The sequence below is a fragment of the Mesoplodon mirus genome, assembly GCF_964341445.2.
Source record: "Mesoplodon mirus genome assembly, chromosome: 19".
Taxonomy (NCBI): domain Eukaryota; kingdom Metazoa; phylum Chordata; class Mammalia; order Artiodactyla; family Ziphiidae; genus Mesoplodon; species Mesoplodon mirus.
The window spans coordinates 33,960,459-33,979,435 of record NC_138995.1 but is presented as its reverse complement, the minus strand read 5'-3'; the positions used below and the strand labels follow the sequence as shown (position 1 = coordinate 33,979,435).

At 58.9% G+C, this 18,977-nt stretch overlaps 1 protein-coding gene across 3 annotated transcripts in view; it reads left to right on the top strand.

Moving 5' to 3' along the window:
* The window catches only part of ADCY7 (adenylate cyclase 7), a 59,970-nt gene extending 41,688 nt beyond the window's left edge, over positions 1-18,282 (top strand). For 2 of the 3 annotated variants that reach the window (XM_082606786.1, XM_082606784.1), the window contains 19 exons: positions 337-464; positions 1,865-2,023; positions 2,241-2,373; positions 5,529-5,717; positions 6,084-6,118; positions 6,639-6,722; positions 6,866-6,938; positions 8,195-8,292; positions 9,230-9,314; positions 9,699-9,824; positions 10,667-10,765; positions 11,785-11,978; positions 13,341-13,428; positions 13,803-13,958; positions 14,652-14,798; positions 15,357-15,461; positions 15,850-15,964; positions 16,554-16,678; positions 16,880-18,282. In XM_082606786.1, the coding sequence (XP_082462912.1) occupies positions 337-464; positions 1,865-2,023; positions 2,241-2,373; positions 5,529-5,717; positions 6,084-6,118; positions 6,639-6,722; positions 6,866-6,938; positions 8,195-8,292; positions 9,230-9,314; positions 9,699-9,824; positions 10,667-10,765; positions 11,785-11,978; positions 13,341-13,428; positions 13,803-13,958; positions 14,652-14,798; positions 15,357-15,461; positions 15,850-15,964; positions 16,554-16,678; positions 16,880-17,026 (2,286 nt within the window). In that variant the 3' untranslated portion in view covers positions 17,027-18,282. The remainder of the gene's footprint in view (positions 1-336; positions 465-1,864; positions 2,024-2,240; positions 2,374-5,528; positions 5,718-6,083; positions 6,119-6,638; positions 6,723-6,865; positions 6,939-8,194; positions 8,293-9,229; positions 9,315-9,698; positions 9,825-10,666; positions 10,766-11,784; positions 11,979-13,340; positions 13,429-13,802; positions 13,959-14,651; positions 14,799-15,356; positions 15,462-15,849; positions 15,965-16,553; positions 16,679-16,879) is intronic. The other variant, XM_082606785.1, reaches the window with a different exon arrangement.
* The last annotated feature ends 695 nt before the right edge of the window (positions 18,283-18,977 follow it).

Genomic DNA, 18,977 nt, shown 5'->3' with positions numbered 1-18,977 from the left:
CCCAGTGTCTGGGGCAGGGCAGGGCACTCTGTAGATGCTCAAACATTGCATAGATGAATGAAACAAAGGTAGCACCTCCCTAGAGGCCCTCAGGTGGCCGCCCTTGGTAACACTTGTTTTTATCCCTGACACCTGCTTGGGGTTCCTCCCGCAGACCCCCCGTGTTCCCCGTCCTTTTGCCGGGCCCAGAGGCAGCTGCTGGTGGCTGGTGCCCCAGGAAAAAGCCCCTGGCCAGAAGAGAGCCTGGCTGACTCTGGAGGGTGTGGGGAGGTGGCCAGCATGCCTGCTCCCTGGCCCCTGGGCCATCTGCTGACCAGGCCTCCCCTTGCCCTGCAGGCCAATGAATGCATGCGGATCAAGATCCTGGGCGACTGCTACTACTGCGTGTCAGGCTTGCCCGTGTCCCTGCCCAGCCACGCCCGCAACTGTGTGAAGATGGGGCTGGACATGTGTGAGGCCATTAAGTAGGTACCACGCACAAGCCTGGGGCACTGGGGCCTCTTCCCACGGCGGGCCCCTTCTGCTCCCCAAGGCATGCTGGGGAATGCATTGTCCCCACTTTGCATATGAGGAAACTGAGGCTCCAGGGGCGCAGGAGGCTTACCTGGACCACTCAGCAGTGTGTTTGCATCCCTCCCTCTGGGCGCACCGGGACTCCGAGTTCCAGAGAGGCTCAGAAGCTCAGAGCTGAGGGCCATGAGGACGGGCAGCTGGGCTCCGTTTCTCCGGAGGCTGAGCCTTCGCAGCAGCAGGGGAGCTGGCAGACGCAGGGTTGGACTTCAGGCCTCCGTCTGCTTCCTGTTCCCCCTGTGAAGACCCTAGAGTTGGGGGACTAGCCCTCAGAGCTTCAGGGAGATCCCCAGCCTCCTGCGGCTCCTTGCCACCAACATCCCAACTCCCCACAAGGCTCTCTGGAGCCCCGAGCAGCCGTGGTCTGTGACGGTCAAGCGGGTGGCGGAGGGCCAGGTGGGCTTGGCCAAACGGCCCAGCGTTCGGGGCAGAGCCGGGCAGCGCACAGCTTCCGCGCCAACCCAGCTCTGGCTTGTCCTCCTCCTGAAGTCTCACCAGAAAAAAACCCAGTCAGGGAGTCGGTCCAGGTCACAGCCTGGCTCTGCGTCACCGCCTGTGTGACCTTGGGCTGGTGCCACAGCCCTGGGGCTTGCTTCCCTCCCTGGAGCATGTGGAGGTTGTGCGGGGCGCTATGCTCCCACTGGCTTTGACCCCGGCAGGCTCGGTCCATCCCTAGCCCGTTGGCGGACACGTGGCACCGGCTGCTCCCCAGGCCCTCACACACGTATTGAAGGGACCCGGAGGCCTGCTCATGTTGGGGTGCCTTGTGCCCCAGGGAACTCTGAAGTTGGGGCTCCTTGTACTAAGTGGTGCCAGCAACCCCCAGTGCTCCCAGTTCCCAGAGATGGGGGTGTATAAGGCCCCCCAGGGCTGGCCCCATGTTCCTTGTTTCTGCTGGGTTTGGGGGGCAGTGTCTGGGTCCCTCTGCAGACTCCAGCTGGGGCTGCCAGGCAGGGGTAGCACCCAGTGATAGTATGTTAGGGCCTCCAGCAGGAGGCACAGTGACCAGTGACAGTTGGAATTCCTCCTCCTTTTAACAGCCTTTGAGCTTGGGGCGGCCACATCCACTTGCACACTCCTAGAGATGGGGGGCTCATCCCCTCTCAAGGAGGCAGCCCCCTCAGGCTAACGTCCTCTCCTGTGAGCTGGGCCTGCCCTCTTCCCATGCGCTCCCCACACCCTTGCTCCGCTCCCACCCCGTGCCACACCCCCTACCAGGGACCTTGAGCCTGTCCTAGGGTTCAGGGCGCCCCAGCAGCCCTGGCTGGGGTGGGCTGACGGGCCTCTGCCCCAGGCAGGTGCGGGAGGCCACAGGCGTGGACATCAGCATGCGTGTGGGCATACACTCGGGGAACGTGCTGTGCGGTGTCATCGGGCTGCGCAAGTGGCAGTATGATGTGTGGTCCCATGACGTGTCCCTGGCCAACAGGATGGAGGCGGCTGGAGTCCCTGGGTGAGGCTCAGCTGGATGGCGGTGGGGTCAGAGGTCCGGGGCTGACTCTGGGCTGCGGTGGCGGGGTGTCAGCATGGGGTCAGAGAGGGAATCAGCGACCTGAAGGTGGGGGGAGCCCACCTGGGCTCCGGCCTGCTCAGCCCTGCCTGCTGTGCACCCCCGGGTGGGTGTCTGCCCTCGCTGGGCCCTGCTGCTGTCTGACGCTCATCTCCCCCAGCCGGGTGCACATCACAGAGGCGACGCTGAACCACCTGGACAAGGCGTATGAGGTGGAGGACGGGCACGGGCAGCAGCGGGACCCCTACCTGAAGGAGATGAACATCCGTACCTACCTGGTCATCGACCCCCGGGTACGAGGCTCAGCTGTGGCAGGCTGGGGGGCGGCGCTGGGGCTGTGCTTGGGAGCAGGGCCCACACCCGGGGCACGGCCCCCATGGAGGGAGAGGTGGGGCCCGCCCGGGGTAGGAGGCAGTGCCCCGTTCCTAGGCATGTTCTAGGCCCCAAGGGACAACTCCTCTGGGCCTCAGTGTTCTGTTCTATGAAACGGGGATAACACGGCGCCTACCTCAAGAGGAGAAAAAGCTAATCTGAGTGAAGCCCTCACCGTCAACTGGGTGCGTCATAAACATTCTAGAAATAATAGTCACTGTGAGTTTATTTTCCATGAGGTTGTCCCTAATCGTCCAGATTTTCAAAAGACACGTTTTAAAAACATGCTTTGGATGGGAGTCAGGGAAGCAAGGAATGGCCGGGGGCCACTAGGCAGGAGCCCCTGTGTGTCCTGGGCTCTGACCCGCTGTGTGCGCCCGGCCGGTGCCTCTAGGTTCTCGGTCAGCCCCGCTTCCTTCAGGACCCCGTGGTGGGGAAGGCTGTGAGCCTGCTTCTGGGCCGTGGGCCCCGGGCCTGCCCGCAGCCCGCCTGCGCCGGCAGGGCCCTTTCATTCCCGCCCGTGGGAGGCCGGCTCGTCTGGGCCCCTGGTGAATCATCCTTGGGGCTTGCTCAGGAATGTCGGCGGTGGCTCGCTCTTTCCAGCTCCCTCTCACTCTGGCCTTTGCCGTCCTCGGGGCTGGCCCGCCTGCCAGTCTCTGGGGCAGCCGCGGGCCAGCCTGTGAGCCTCCCCCGACCCCCTCGGGCTTCATCCTGCCGACGTTCCCCGTGCGCCCTAGGTGGGTCAGCCATGCTGAGCGAGCATCGGGGGAACCCCCCCTGGTACCTTGGGGCTGCTCCCAGCCCACCCACTATCGTGGAAACCACCCAGCCCCTCACCCTGTCCCTGCAGCTCTGGGCCCCGCCCACTCCTCTGACCGCGCCCCCCCCCCCCCCCCCCCGCTTCCTTCCTCCCAGCCCCGTGCCAGCCTCCTGTCCCTCCACTGCCAGGCTGTTTCCACTGCAGAGCCCTTGTCACTGCTGCCCCCTCCGCCCACAGCCCTCTTCCCCCTGTCCCAAATGCTCCTGTTCATCCTTTGTACTGTTTACTGTCAGTGTGAGCTCCACGTGGGCCGGCTCGGGGTGGGGGTCCCTCTTCTCCAGGCTTCAACCCCCGGTCCTAGGACAACGCCTGGTACAGAGCAGGGCCCCAGATAGCTTGTGAACGAATGAAGCAGAGCCCTTGACCCCGAGGTGGTGGCAGGCGGAGCCCTGTAACCCCCCCCCCGCAGGGCCGCCGGATCAGCAGGTGTGACCGCGGGCGCCCAGTCAGACTCGTGCTCTAGATGGAAGGCTTTGGTACGAGTGTCGCATGCAGGGTTTACTGGGCGCCCTGTCTTCTATCGGGCAACGTGACCTTCCCCCGTCTTTGTTTAAGTTTTTTCATTCCCATAGTTGAAGATTCAAAAAGCATGAAGCGTGTGCTATAGAAAGTTTTCCGTGCATCCCTGTTTGCCGCTGGCACGTCCCCCCTGACGGGGACCCGTGTGGTGAGAGGTGTCTGTGCGCATCTAAGTAGAGGGGGAAAGACTCCTCTGGCCTCTTTGCTGAGCTGGTGGTAGCGCCTCCACCAGTGTGAACGTTGCTTCACCAGCGACGTGACTTGGAGACCTTCCCTCCTGTGCACAGAGACCACCCTTATCTCATGACTGCTGCACGCACTGCGCCGAGGCGTGGTGGGGAGGTCCTTTCCCAGCTCTGGCTTCTGTAGGCTTACGTGTGTGTGAGGTGCCCCAAGGGATGAGTGTCCAGAGGTGGCTGGTAGGGGGTCCGTGGCCGGTGCAGGTTGCAGGTGCCCTCCCTGGACCCTGCTTCTGAACAGATGCATTTTTGCTCAGAACTGATGGATCTTCAGGACCCATTTAATTTTTAGGGACAGTGTCTGGCTTCCCTGCCCTAAGAGAGAAGTGGCAGTGACCTTGAACTTGAAGAGCTGGCTGCCCTGTAGGCAGAGCTGCTGACGGTGGAGGGGGAGGCAGAGAAATGTGACCTCCCCAGACCCCCAGGGCAGGTCACTCACCACAGGGCGCAGCTCACTCTCAGGACCCCTGGACTCTTCACAAGGATTGAATTCCATGCCATTCCCTCTGGCCTGGCAGACAGACATGGCTCAGAGTTTAAGAATGTTTCTAACCTAGGAGGAGGCAAGAAGTTTCCGGGAAAGTTGCTGCCTATGGCTTAACGAGTGTTTGTGGCAGTAGGTGTTGGTCTGTGTGGGTGTTTGTGGGAGCCGCCAGAGACTGGGACTCCTGGAGGGCAGGGCTGTGAGGGGATGAGGGGGACTCAGCAGGCCTCGAGATGGCCCGAGCTTGTCCCTGGCGGCCTTGGGGGTCTTTCTCTTTCCTCCCCCTTTTCCAGTCCTGTCCGGCCTCGCCAGCTGAGGATGGTCCCAGGCGGGTTGTTGTTCTTGGCGGGGGGCTGGGGGAGGAGGCGGGGCTGGGCCCCTCCTTCAGGGCCTGGCTAGGCCACCATGTCCCTGGCATGGCCGCGGCAGGCTTGTGGCAGATAGTGGACCCGTGCTGTGGTTTGGGGGCTGCACGAGTGGAACTCCCTGGAATGCTGCCCCGTGGGGAGCAGCCCTGGGTTGGCCAGCATTCCCCTTCCTCCTGGCTGCTCCCACACGAAGGACATGTGCTGCCACATGTGGGTGGGCAGGGCAGGATGCCTGTGGCTTCTTCCCTGGGTGCCATCTCCCTGGGGTGCGTCCACCGGGAGGGGCCGATGGGCTTTCAGACCCAGGGAGCTTCAGGGGCCAAGTGGGGCCTTCGGGCTTGGGGCCTGACCCCACCTCTTGCCCTGGGGAGGCAGAGAAGGGCCTGAGGGGCTGTGCACAGTTGTGCCTGTGGCAGGGACAGGGCCCCGAGCTGGGGCCTCCCCGGAGCCCAGCCAGGGAGAGCACTGGGCTTCCGCCAGTCCCCGTGGGGCTGCAGACCCAGCAGCTGTTTTGCCACTTTCCCTTTTCGCCAGATGGGCCAGCGTTCTGGGCAGCATCGCGTTTCTGGGGGAGCGGGATGGGGGCGGGCCGTTCCCGTGCTGAGAGGGGAGGGGTGGGACAGGCCGTGTCTGCGTCTGCCCGCAGAGCCAGCAGCCGCCCCCGCCCAGCCTACACCTCACCAAGTCCAAGGGGGACGCGACCCTGAAGATGCGGGCCTCCGTGCGCATGACCCGCTACCTCGAGTCCTGGGGGGCGGCGCGTCCCTTCGCACACCTCAACCAACGCGAGAGTGTGAGCAGCGAGACCCCTGTGCCCCACGGGCGGAGGCCGAAGGTAGGACCTCTCCTCCCAGAGAGCTGGGAGCAGGGGCCGCGGGCAGGGGCGGGAGAGCGCATGCTAAGGGTGTCCTTCCGTCCAAGCCTCACTTTCCGCATCTGCGGGATGGTTCCGGGCTCTGCCCTCCCTCCCTCCCTCCTGGGGCCCTTGGGGAAGTGAAGGCATTTGGAGAATGCACCAGGGTGGCGGGGGATGTCCCTGGCCTCCTGGTTCTCCAGACCAAGTTCAGTTTCAGTTCTGGGTGCCTGCAGCTTGGACAGTCCTGGCATCCGAGAGTGCCGGAGATGATAGACCCAGTCCGGTGAGGCACATCAGGGCCCCGGGTCCTGGAGAATAACCGTCTCCCCCTCCCTTCCCTTCCAGGCCATTCCCCTACGGCGCCACCGGACCCCTGACAGGTTTGTGCCCTGTCCCCTGCCTCCCTGGCCAAGTCCTGCCCCAGTCACCTCCTCCAGGCAGGCTGCCCTGACCAGTCTCTGTCCAGGAGGGCAGCTCCACAAGGCCCAGCCCTGACTATGGGTTTCGCCATGGCTTGGGTCAGAGTGCTTTTAGGAACCAGAACTTCACAATGATCGAGTGGCTGTCGTAGACCCACCCTGTAGTGGGGTCAGTGGGGTTGGTGTGATGGAACCCTGGGGTTTAGTGGAAGAGACCTTGGACCGGGGCTTGGGGGGTCTGCCCTTTGCTTCTGGCTGGGCTGCTGGTGGCTGGGTGATGCTGTGTGATGCTGGGCCTTTGCTTGTCCTCTCTGGGCCTCAGTGGGACCCGCCTGTCCCTCCTCCCTCCTGCACGAGGCTCTGGGACCTCCTGCAGGCACCTGGGAACCCCACTTGGGTGAGTCATCTCGTCCACACCCCTGCCTCTGGGCAAGTAGATGTGGGTTCCTGGGCTGATGCCGTCACGGGTGTCTGATTCCAGAAGTGCGTCCCCCAAGGGGCGGTCAGAGGATGACTCATATGATGATGAGATGCTGTCAGCCATCGAGGGCCTCAGCTCCACGAGGTGAGGCTCCGAGACCTGTGCTCGCCGTGTGCCTCACGCCCAGTGGCTGTGTCCGGGGCGCTGCCTCCTGGGAGTGGCCCCCCGCGCCCTCCCCCTGACTCCTCCAGGCGTCACCTCTCACTGCCTGTGTCTCCACCCCACAGACCCTGCTGCTCCAAGTCTGATGACTTCTACACCTTTGGGTCCATCTTCCTGGAGAAGGGCTTCGAGCGAGAGGTGAGGACCTCTGAGCAGCCCCAGGAACAGGGGCTCCAAGGCCTGGGGTGGGGGGTGGGTGCTGGCCACAGGGCAGCCAACACCCCCAGAAGGTCTGCTCAGGGAGGGCACTGGGGAGTCGCTCCAGCTGCCACTGGGGTGGGGACAGGGCTCAATGCAGCCTGTTTGGGTCTTCTCGCCCCTGCACCTGACACCCCAGTTAGTCATTCCCCGACTTGGGTTTGGGAGACTTTGCTCCCTTCAAATGCCAAACCTCAGCCAGTGCTGATAGGGGCCAGCGCGCACCTTAGGCTCTGCGCTTTTTAGGAAAAAGCCCCAAACTCAGTATCAGTTTGACGGGGCCTGACTGGTTCCCCCTCCTGGCTGCTGTAACACCATGCTTGTGTCCCACTAGTGACCATTCACTTATTTTTCGAGAGCCTCCTGGTTCTGGCAACATCCAAGGCACGCGTGTGTCATTCTGCTCTCACCTGCTGGCTAAGGTGGGCGATGGTACCCGTTTCACAGACCCCAAGGTTTGGGGCGTCTTGGCCTCAGGTGTGGCCTGAGAGAGTGACCCAGCCCACAGCCCTCTGGTGCTGGGACCTCTCTGCCGCTTCAGCCTCTAGGACTGGGGGCGCTCCCTGAGTTGGGGGCTCCCTGTGTGGGGAACTTGGGGTCTGGAGGCAGGTGTGGTCACCAGGAGAGCCGCCTGGCGGGCCACCTGCTGGCTGTGAGACCTGGACAGGCTGCCGGGCTCCCTGAGCCTCGGTTTGCTCATTTGCGGCAGGAGGCCTGTGGGCTGAGATCTTGAGATGGTGCCGGGTGTGGCGGGGCGGGCAGCACGGGCCCCCCGCCCGACGGCTTGGGGCTCAGGCCTGGCCATGCTCCTCGGTTTGGGGTGAGAACAGAACCCCCACTAGCCCCAGTCGCAGCAGCCCCAGAGCTCCCATTTGGTTCTCACCCACGGACTTGGGCTACGGGCTTTAAAGGGACCTTGGAAATGAAGTCGGAGACCTGGGCGGGGTGGGGGAGGGGAAGGTATCGCCTCTAAATATAAAAGAGAGACTGCAGAATGGAAACATATGAAAATTGTTTGTTCATGATGATGTAACAGTCAAGGAGGGGAGGAAGTCCAGGAGCGGGTGTAAGGTTTTTCTTAGAGATGATTAATTCGAGCCAGGGTGGAGCCCAGGAAGGGGTCAGAGCAAGTAGCCTGCCCTGCAGGCCGGGCCTCGGCTGCCCGGCCACCCCTCACAGTCTCTTGTCGCCCCCAGTACCGCCTGGCACCCATCCCGCGGGCCCGCTACTACTTTGCTTGTGCCAGCCTTGTGTTCATCTGCATCCTGCTCGTCCATGCCCTGCTGATGCCCAGGTCAGTCGGGGGGTGGGCTGGATGGTCAGGCACACTGGGGTCAGGCTAGGAGGGGTGGTGACCTTGCAGATCCCACCAGAAGACCTGCAGGAAGGGGCTGGCTGTTAGAGTTAGTACCTTTAGTCCCTTTAGGCGTCAGAGCCCCAGAAACTGGACCTGGCACCGTGGCCCCCATACCTGGAGTTGCCAACGTTTAGTTTTAGTTTTAGTTGAACATGCTTGCTCGCTCAAGCCGCAGGCCTCCCCACTCCCAGATGCCTCTCGCCTTCAGAGTCACCTGTTTTCTGTATGGCCCTTCAGGCGTTTCAGTTTTTTGTGACTGTTGCCTTAGGTGTTTGGGGTCCTAGAAGGGCAGACTCCCCCAAACCGTAGCTGCTACCACCTCCCTGTTAGGTGTGGGAAATTGAGGCCCTGGGGGCTTAGTGCCTTATTCAGGGTGTGTGGCCAGTACACAGGAGCCACTGAGATTCACGCTTCTGCGAAAGGGCTCTGTTGCTGGGGGCGGGGGCAGGGGGCTGAGGTCACAGGGAGGTAGGAAGGTCAGCTAGTTGGCGGCTTCTGGAAGGATAGTTAGGCCAGAGGATCCACTAGGATCGTGGTTCAGGATGTGCTTAATAAAGACGAAAGAGGGAACGCTTTTAGATGGTGCTTATGTGCCGGGCAAGTCTGAAGGCTGTATAATCAGTTGTTTCTTGTATACTTGGCCTGGAAAGCGGCGCGTGATGTTGATCTTGGTCCTCGTGTCTCGGCCAGGCCTTGTGTGTTGTTCGTGGGGCAGCTGGACCACAGTGTGCAGTGTGCCCCTTTGGCTGAGTGCAGAGTAGCCGTTTGGGAGTGGGGGAGAAGGTGAACTGAGGCGCTGGGGGTGGGGAGCATGCCAGTGGCTTGGCCCCGGGCAGAGGGTCCTCCAGAACTTAGGTTTTTCCTTCCTCTCCAGGATGGCGGCTCTGGGTGTGTCCTTTGGGCTGGTGGCCTGCGTGCTCGGGCTGGTACTAGGCTTGTGCTTTGCCCGTGAGCTCTTGGTGAGTGGGGAGGCCCCCGACTGGGCGGCGGGCAGGCCGGGCCCCCCAGGTGTCGGGGCTGTGGTGGTGCGAGCCCCGGCCCCGTGACCCCTTCCCCTCCGGCCTGGAGCACGGTCTGGAGGCTTCTCCGTCCTATGTGCTAGTAGTCCACAAGCGGCTGTGGCTGTCCCCAGCCACAGGGGTGGGGCTGTCCCTTCTGTCTGCGCACCACACGTGTCCTGAGCTCTGGGCCGGGCGGGCACAGCACCCCTGACTCCCCAGCGGAGCTCTCAGAGGCTCTCGCTCTGCTGGGCCCTTGGGCTGTGGGTCCCCGGGCCAGGCCTCCTGTGGGCTCTCCCTCCACCTCGGGTGTGGGTGCTGGGTGATGACACTGTGATTCCGCAGAGGTGCTGCCCGGCCCGGGGCGCGCTCCGAGCCATCTCCGAGAGGGTGGAGACGCAGCCCCTGCTGCGGGTGTCCCTGGCCGTCCTGACCATCGGCAGCCTGCTCACCGTCGCCGTCATCAACCTGGTGGGTTCTGCGGCGGGGACGGCAGGCCTGGCAAAGACCCCTCGGGCCGTGCACGCTTCCGGGGACGAGGGAGCAGTCTTTGACCCTGGGGTCCTCCGGATTCTAGAATCCTATAATCCTGTTGCCTAAAAGCCCATCTGGTGTGACCGTATCCAGAGCCCTGTGAGGTTCCCGTGGCGGCTGTGAGCTCCTCATCCTGTGTTTGTCACATGAGGACTTGGGGGCCCCCAGAGCATTCACGTGGCCGACCCCACAGGGCCACCACGGCGTCCTTGACGTCCCAGTCTTTCTTTTCAGCCCCTGAGGAGGTCCTGTCTCAGCCTCTCTGAGACCCAGTCTCCTCACTGGGGATGCGCAGCCCTGGGCACATGCTGGAGGGCACACCTGCTTCTCGGGCCGGGCTTGTGTGCTTTGGGCTCAGACAGCACTTGTCCCACCCGGTCCTCCCCGGCTCCGACATTTAGAGCCAGAGTCTCTCCCACCTCCGTGTCCCCTGCACTCGGGGCTCTGTGACCACCTCCCTCCGCGTCACCTGCGGAGAAGGGGGCTCACGGAAAACGCTGCTCCCAGCTTCTGGCCCCGCCCCGAGTCAGGCGCTGGGGTGGTGTCCCTGCGCCTTCCTTGGACTCCCTCTTCCCGCAGTGAAGCTGCCAGCTGCGGTGGGACGTCGGGGGCACAGAGGCTTCGGCCGGGCTGAGAGCCGGGCCTGGCAGGAGATGCCCACGGTGCTCTCGGAGGCCCCGGCCCTGCCCTCTGTCCCCTACAGGTCCCCAGCCCCGCTCAGCCGGGACAGACCCTGGAGCCCCTGGACCACCCCTCACGGGGACCTGTCTTTTCCGTAGCCGCTGATGCCTTTCTCGGCCCCGGGGCTGCCTGCTGGGAACGAGACGGGCCCGGGGGCCGTGAGCAGCTGGGAGAGGACCCTGTGCAAGCTCCTCCCGGTGAGTGTGTCCCTCGGGGCTCCTGTGCCCTCACTTGGACTGTCCCTGCGTGCTCAGAACACACTGAGCACCAGAGCCCATGGGCATGGAAGAGCCAAGTCCCCCGCCTCCCAGGCGAGGCGACAGAGCAGGGCCGAATGGGGCTAAGGGGTCCAGGTGCTGGCGCCTGGGTCCAAGGCAAGAGGGTGGGGGCACCCTGCACTGGTGGTTGTCTCCTGACCACGCTCGTCATGATCTCCACTTCGTGGATGGGGAAGTGGGCGTGGGGAGGCCGACAGTTTGCCTCATAGGCGGCGGAGCCAGGACTGGGCCCAGGTGGGCTGACACCAGAAGCTGTGCCTGGAGCACCCTCCCGGACAGGATGAGGGCTGTGGGACTTGAGGGGGGTGGTGGTGAATTTGAGCTGGTCTCTAAAGGGCAGCAAGCTTATGGGACGGGGGTTGGAAGAGGGGACAGCGAAAAAAAGCCAAGGCAGGTAGTGGGCACAGTAGGTTTCAGGTGGTCGTGTCACGGGGAGGGGTGGGGGAGGATTGGGAGATGAAGCCAGAGGTAGGTTAGATCCAGCTCTAGTGGAGCATGAGTGCCAGGGTGAAGAGCTTGGTCTTTATTCTGGGGGCAGTAGGGAGCCACAGCATGCTCTTGAGCAGGAGAGTAACATGGGCAGAGATGCACTTTGGGAGGGACCAGCTCGTGGCAGAACTCAGATCACTGCCTGGACCTTGTCACAGCCTCCCCAGCACCTGCATTTTTATTCACTGTGTTTCTTTTTCCTTAAGTTCACTTGCCATAAGTGGAAGTAAAAATATAGTGAAAACAACACAATATAGGAAGTTTTAGTTTCCGTTGCCTGCTCTTCATTAAGGGAGGTCAGTGAGGCAAGAGAGTGGTGCTGAAGACACACTGGATCTTCACGGATTCCTCTGTGGCTAAAGGTGTCCCTCCCTTGGGTGACCTCTGATCCGGGACGTGCCCCTTGGTGATGGGAGATGGTGGGGTGACCGACACCCCCATCTCCCCAGTATTACACCTGCAGCTGCATCCTGGCCTTCATCGCCTGCTCTGTCTTCCTGCGGATGAGCCTGGAGCTGAAGGTCATGCTGTTGACAGTGGCCTTGGTGGCCTACCTGGTGCTCTTCAACATCTCCCCATGCTGGCAATGGGACTGCTGTGGCCACAGCCTGGGCAACCTCACCAAGACCAATGGCACCCTCAGGTGGGGCCCAGACCCCACACTGCCGGGACCCCTGCCCACTGCCTGTCTCGACTGTGGACCATTGTAGCACTTTTTGTCTTGCCTCAGTGTCATTTCAAACTAAGGTGCTTTTGCATTCACAGTGCCCTCTGGACTGGACACCTTGTGGGCTGGACCGGCAGGTGGCATGGTTTCCGCTTTACAGAAGGGGAAGGGATGGGCTCAGGCCCTGGGTCTGCAGTACTCAGAGCTGAGTGTGACTGAATTGCAGGGGGTGTCCCCGGTCCCAGAAGGCCACCTGCGTGATCCTCTCTCTAGGCCAGTCTGGGGGTGGGGAGGCGGAGGCTTCAGCTCTAGCCCAGTCCCCTGCTTCAAGCCATGTCCTGGGTCTCCAGAGCTCTGGAGAGAGCAGTTGGCTCTGGGCTGTTCCCAGACTGATGCGAGGGGCTGGCGTGTGCATGGCTCTGGGGGCTCTGGGCCTCAAGTGGATTGAGGAGAGGGGGCCTGGATCCCCTTGAACTAAAAGGCAGGAACCTGGGGACCCAGAACTAGGTGAGCTCCTGTGGACCTGGCTTGCACCTGCACATTGCTTCTGCCGACCTGCAAGCCCTGCTCACCTCGAGGAGCTCTGGCTGCCTTTGGCTGCTCCCCTGCCTGCCTAGGGGGCTTTCCTTCAGACTTCGCCATGAATATCCCTTGAGACCCAGGTGTGAGCTCAGATGTCACCTCCCTGTCAACTGCACGTCCCTCTTTACAACCTGAAGCGTCCTGTTTTTTTTTTTTTTTTCACAATCAAAGTCATTTATTTTTAAATTAGCAATAAAATAATCAAGTTTACATTAAAAAAAAAAGTACAAAGAAAGAACAAAAATCCCTTCACTTGTGTTCCAAACTATAAGCCCCAGGCCTCAATCTCAGGACAGCAGAGATCTGTCTGTGATTGAAGCTTGTCTGCCCTCGTTGCCGGAGCCAGGCCTGTTGGACATCACAGCCATAGGCAAGAGGGCATCCCCTTGGCTCTGTCCAAGTGCTGGGCAATGATTAGGAGTAACATTCCTTTGCAGAGGAAGCCAATGGACCATGCTTGGGTTAGGGTGCTCGCCTTGTCCTAGAAGGCATTAAAAGTCAAAGCTGAAATATCAATCCGGGAGGCTGGCAGAGACCAGCAGGGAATCTAAGGGGCTCACACTGGCTCAGCACAGTCACTACACTTAAAAATTTCCTGGCTTTTGTTTGCTCCATGAGCTGCGAGGGCAGCGATCGCCCATCTTGTTCACTTTCCCGTGGGCTGGCCCTGCGTCTGGGCCTCATGCCATCCCCTGAATGTGGGGGGCTTTGGGTAGCAGTGGAGATGACGCCTGCCTTTCCCCTCGTATCCGGCAGCACCCCGTCCTGTTCATGGGATCTGAAGACAATGATCAATTTCTACCTGGTCCTGTTTTACACCACCCTCATCATGCTCTCCAGACAGGTATGGCCCAGGAGGCGCCCACCGTGTCCCTAGCTCAACGTGGCTGCTTGTACCTCTTTCTGGAGAGGCCGGGGGTGGGGCTGGGGCTGCCTCAGATTTGGAGCAGCACACAGGACTGCAGTCTTTCGGGGAGCTCTGGTCCCTGGGTCGGGGTCCTGGGCAAGGACTCATCAGGACACGAGTGACTTTTAATCCTGTGGGTCACTTGAGAATTAGGAGTCATGGCTGACTGGGGAGTGGCTGTTGAGTTGGGGACGTTTGCCAGGAGCACAGGCTGGAGTGCTGATGGGCCGGCTCCGTAGCCCCCAGGGTTACGAGTGCGCTCTGCCCTCGCTCACGGCTGCTGGGACACCGATGTTCCCTTCTGTCCGCAGATTGACTATTACTGCCGCTTGGACTGTCTGTGGAAGAAGAAGTTCAAGAAGGAACACGAGGAGTTTGAAACCATGGAGAATGTGAACCGCCTTCTTCTAGAGAATGTCCTGCCAGCCCACGTGGCTGCCCACTTCATTGGTGACAAGTTAAATGAGGTGTGGGTGAGAGGGGGCTCAGTCACTAGGACAGGGAGACAAGGTACAGATGCAGTCCCGTGGGGGGACGCGCTATAGCTACAAGGTGCTTTCTGCACTTGGTTTCCATGGCTCTTGGCCTCACTGATGCGCCCAGGAGACAATGTGTGGTGTTAGCTGTAAGAACACAGGCTTTGGATCAGAGATCAGGGTTCAGGGGTGATTGTGGACATGATCTCTCACTGCCCTGGGCCTTGATTTTCACATCTATAAAATGGGGCTGATAGTACTTGGCTGGCAGGATGGTTGCAAGGATTAAATGTCCAGGTATTTGCAATCTGGACCATCTGTTGATGAAAACATGCACTTTTACCAATTCTCTGTAGTGGAGAGTTTTTTATCTATGGAAACTCAGGCCCAGTGAGCACGGAGCCCAGGCCTCCTGATTGCTAACTTCTGCTACCCACGGGTTCTCAAGCCCAGCTGTACAGACCCAGGGTACTTAAAGGAGACCAAAACCAACCTGAGTCTGACCCTCCCCAACACATTGATTCGGAATCCCCTGTTTTGTAATGGCCGCCACTTGAGTCCCATATACAGCCAGCATCTGCTCCTGGAGCGCGAGGACTCGCCTCCCGTCTGCTTCCCCCACCCCCCCGCCCCCAACGAGGTCTGGTGGCCACAGGGTCATGTTTCTTCCCACCCCCAATCCAGGACTGGTACCATCAGTCCTACGACTGCGTGTGTGTCATGTTTGCATCCGTGCCGGACTTCAAAGTATTCTACACGGAGTGCGACGTCAACAAGGAAGGGCTGGAGTGCCTGCGCCTGTTGAACGAGATCATAGCTGACTTTGACGAGGTAAGGCCTCCCTCCACACAGCCTGGAGAGGGCAGGGTGGGGCCGGGGGCACCCTGCGCCCGTGTGCTGCGGCGCCCTTGGGGAGAACGCATGGTACACAAATTATAAAAAGTACCTGCGCCTTTGCTTGTTTGTTTTGTCACGATGTAATTTATCTTCTCTGTGAGGGGCAGCTTGCTTAGATTACACTTAGGTTGTAGAATAGTCTGATTCCTGCTAAGCCCGTGCTAGCAACCTGTTTCAAAGGAAGTCACTCAGTTGGGCTTAACTCTTAGCTGCAAATAATCGACTTTCCTGTGTAGATACTGTTGGGCGGGGTGTTTGCTCCTTCGCAGGAATGAGACCAGATGAGAATGGAGGAGACAGGGAATGTCAGGGAGAGAACCCAGAGGCTGTGTCCCCACCTGTACAGAGGTGTGAACTCAGGTGGGAAGGGCCCTGCGTGAGAAATGTTTGCATTAGGAGTGGTGGTGGGAGAGAATCCTACACCCTTCTCAGAATCTGGCACAGGCCCCGGCTGCAGCTGTGTTGTATGGCCTGCTTCCTTTCGTCTTATAGCTGCTGTTAAAGCCCAAGTTCAGTGGTGTGGAGAAGATCAAGACCATCGGCAGCACGTACATGGCAGCTGCAGGGCTCAGCATCCCCTCAGGGCACGAGAGCCAGGTACCCAGGCAATCTGGTGGTCTCATGTCCCAGCCCCAAATGAGGGGAAATTCAAGACAGCCCCAGACCGACACCTCTCCGTGCCCCCTCCTGTGAGGGAAGGGGAGAGGAGCCCATGGCTCAGCCTGAGGGAGCCTTTTGGTGGAGGGGTTGGGGCAGGCGGCCCCTCACCAGGAGGGGAGCTTAGGTGGGGGAGCAGGTCCTAGACCCTCTGTGGAGGAGCCTCGGTACATCTCTGCCCATCAGTGGTCCCCCATGGGTTTCATGCCCAGGCTGGCACACGGCGCTCAGCAGGGCAGGGTGTTCTGGAGCATCCGTCTGGCAGCCGGTGGAGGCAGGAAGGCGGGGTGTGATTGGCCCTGGCCCCATGGAGCGCTCTGTCCTGCAGGACCTGGAGCGGCAGCACGCCCACATCGGCATCATGGTGGAGTTCAGCACCGCCCTGATGAGCAAGCTGGATGGCATCAACCGGCACTCCTTCAACTCCTTCCGCCTCCGAGTTGGTGAGGCCCTGGGAAGGCGGCCCCGGGCCTGAGCTCCGGGTGGGACTGTGCAGCTCTCACCTCCTGGCAAACCCACTCTCAAGCCCGGTGTATGTTGCCATCTGCTATGAAAAGTTTTAGAAATCCCTTTCTGATCTTAAAACCCCAGTGACTGGGTAATAAGAATTCTTTGCGTACTATTTATGAAGTTACCTTGGCAAGTTTTAAGTAAACAGGAATATATCACTATGGGGAATGGAAAGCCCAAATCCCTGTAAAGAGGTGACCTTAAATACACTCTCTCTCTCTCACACTGTTAGCTAACAGGGTCAGTGCTCAAAGCCCGTTTACTGTTCAAGAGGAGATTAGTAGATACAAGAAGTGTTACCAGTGGACTCAGGTTTCACATCCAGCAGTCTGAAAAAGAGCTGCCCAGGGAGCGCTCTCCTCCCATCCCAAATACCACCACCCGTCAGACTCAGGAAGCACCCTTCCAACCTTCACTGTAGTTGTTTTGTCAACGCTTTCTGTGGTTGCTGCGTGGATTCTGTGGCCTTATAAGCCTGAGGCTTTGCCTCCATGACCTGCTAACTGCAAACATGTTCTTTAGGCATAAACCATGGGCCCGTGATTGCTGGAGTGATTGGGGCACGAAAACCTCAGTACGACATCTGGGGAAACACGGTCAATGTTGCCAGTCGAATGGAGAGCACCGGAGAACTTGGGAAAATCCAGGTAAAAGCTCACCTGGGGAAACCTGTGCCCAAGGGGGAGAGAACTTCCCAGAGGTGAGGGAGCCCGGGCATCAGTCAGCTGTAGGATTCTAGCCACAGAATTCTTGAGGGAAACCAGACCCTGTCAGCCAATTTCTCTTCATCCCTCCCACAGCAGATTTTCTTTCTGCTTCTGAAGACTTAGGTTTCTTTTCCTTTTCAGGTTACTGAAGAGACATGTACCATCCTCCAGGGACTAGGTTATTCTTGTGAATGCCGCGGACTGATTAACGTCAAAGGGAAAGGCGAACTGCGGACTTACTTTGTCTGTACGGATACTGCCAAGTTTCAAGGGTTGGGGCTGAACTGAGGGCTTTAGGTAGGTGCAGAACATGCTGGAAGCCGATTTCCTTCCCTGAAGCAAGCCAGGGGGAAGGCTCAGCCCCACGTCGGTCACAAAGGCAGTCCAAGGGTTTGGCCATTACCACCCCTAGCAGGTGGTTGTGCATGGCTGCCTTGAACTGGCACTAGAGAATTTCTCAGCTTGAGGTGACCATGAAGCCTTACACACAGGCAGCCAGAACCTCTGTGATGTCAGAGTCTGCAACTCGGCCTCCAGCACAGCAGGGAACGGCTCATTTGTGAGTTTTAGACCCTCATTCCCCCAGGTGCTGTGGATGAGACCCCCGCCCACCCCTACTCCCCCTTGGCCTGTGAGCTGCACAGGCGAGACTCGTCTTTCTTGTCTTGTCCAGGATGGGTGGAGACTCCTTTCTCCCCAGCAGAACAACTACAAGAGTCCACGTTTCTCATACAGGCATTCTGGTAAAGAGTTGAAAGGGTGTTTGTTTTAAATCTATAAATGGTTTCAAACAATAGGGAGAAAACCCCACAGTGGACACTTCTTCTTGTCATCTTTGGCATGTGTCTGTTTTAAATGGATACATTGTTAATGGAGGTATTTATTATCCTTTAAATGACTTCTGAGATGCTAGACAAATTATCTTCTCTGCAGTGCAGTGTCTGCCTTTGTAACCACTGACACATAAGTGGGACCACTGTCCAGTGTGAGCATATGGGATCAGCTCATCTGTGGGATGGAGCTCAGAGGAATGTGGCTCATAGCAGGAAGGCAAGGAGTGTCACAGCCTTGGCTTTGAATCAAACAACTTTGAAGCCAGAATTTTGAGATGAGGTTTAATAAGAGAAAAGCCTAGAAAATAAGGTATAAGCTCTTAGCCGTTCCTTGGCTCCTCATGCGTTTTTGAGCACCCGCTGCAACCTTCAACTCTGTCTTAGCTTTATACTGGAGAGGAATGGAGTCTGTGTGGAGAGAAGTTGGACGGCCTGTAGTTCTTTCCTTTCCTTCAGTCCTCATAGCTAGCTTTGAAGAGCTTCAAAACTAAGAGGATCTACTCAGCATCAGCATGCGTAGAGGTTCCTGTATCTGGGAAGCCCGCCCTCTCACAGGTGCTCAGATGTTCTTGTTCTGAACTGAATGAATCAAGGCAAGTGAAAAAGCCAGGTCTGTGAGGTGGTGTCTGACAGTACTTTAGCTCTAAAAGAATGGAAAGAAGTCTACCTATGTTGTTTCAAGGTGAGAAATAATAACCAAACTGCCCATTCCTTTTTCTGAACTGACGTCATTGCCTCATAACCACAGTATCCCCGGGGTTTCTAATAAATACAGCTGAATTTCACTACCTAGCAGGAATTCTTAGCCAGAAGTCATCCATGAATGCCCCTGAAATTATACAGAAACTCTTGCGTACGTGAGGCTTCAAAAGATTACACGTTGCAGACAGGTGACTAAGCAGCCAGGTCTGCCTGGGATGGAGGGCTGTGGGTGAGCTGGCACCCCAGCCACGGGCAGGGAGGGGACTGAAGCCAAAGCTGCTGCCTGCTGGTGCTGTGTCTTGTTGGGGGCTGGGTGGGCTAGTGGCAGCTCTGATGCTCTGCATGAAACTGGAATAGGTAGGAATAAATCACAAGAACTTGCTGGCCTAAAGGAATTTCATTGTGAAAACGCTGGTAAGGGAAATAAGCCGTACTTAAATTGTCTTTTTTACACACCAATTCTTCATCTAAGTACTATGCTGAAATCTATACCCTTAAAATCAGGAGTGACCAGGGCTGCTCAACAGGGCTCTCCTGGGAAGTCAGGAAGGTTCTGTCACTGATATGGTGTAGACACACATCAGTGTGCTGGGCCTCTCTGAGGTGGACATACTTCTGCTTGCAATATGCAAATTACTTTTTTCCTCCAGCAAAGAAATCCCAGTTGGGAGTTTTAAAAAATAATTGGTTACCATTCATCGTGT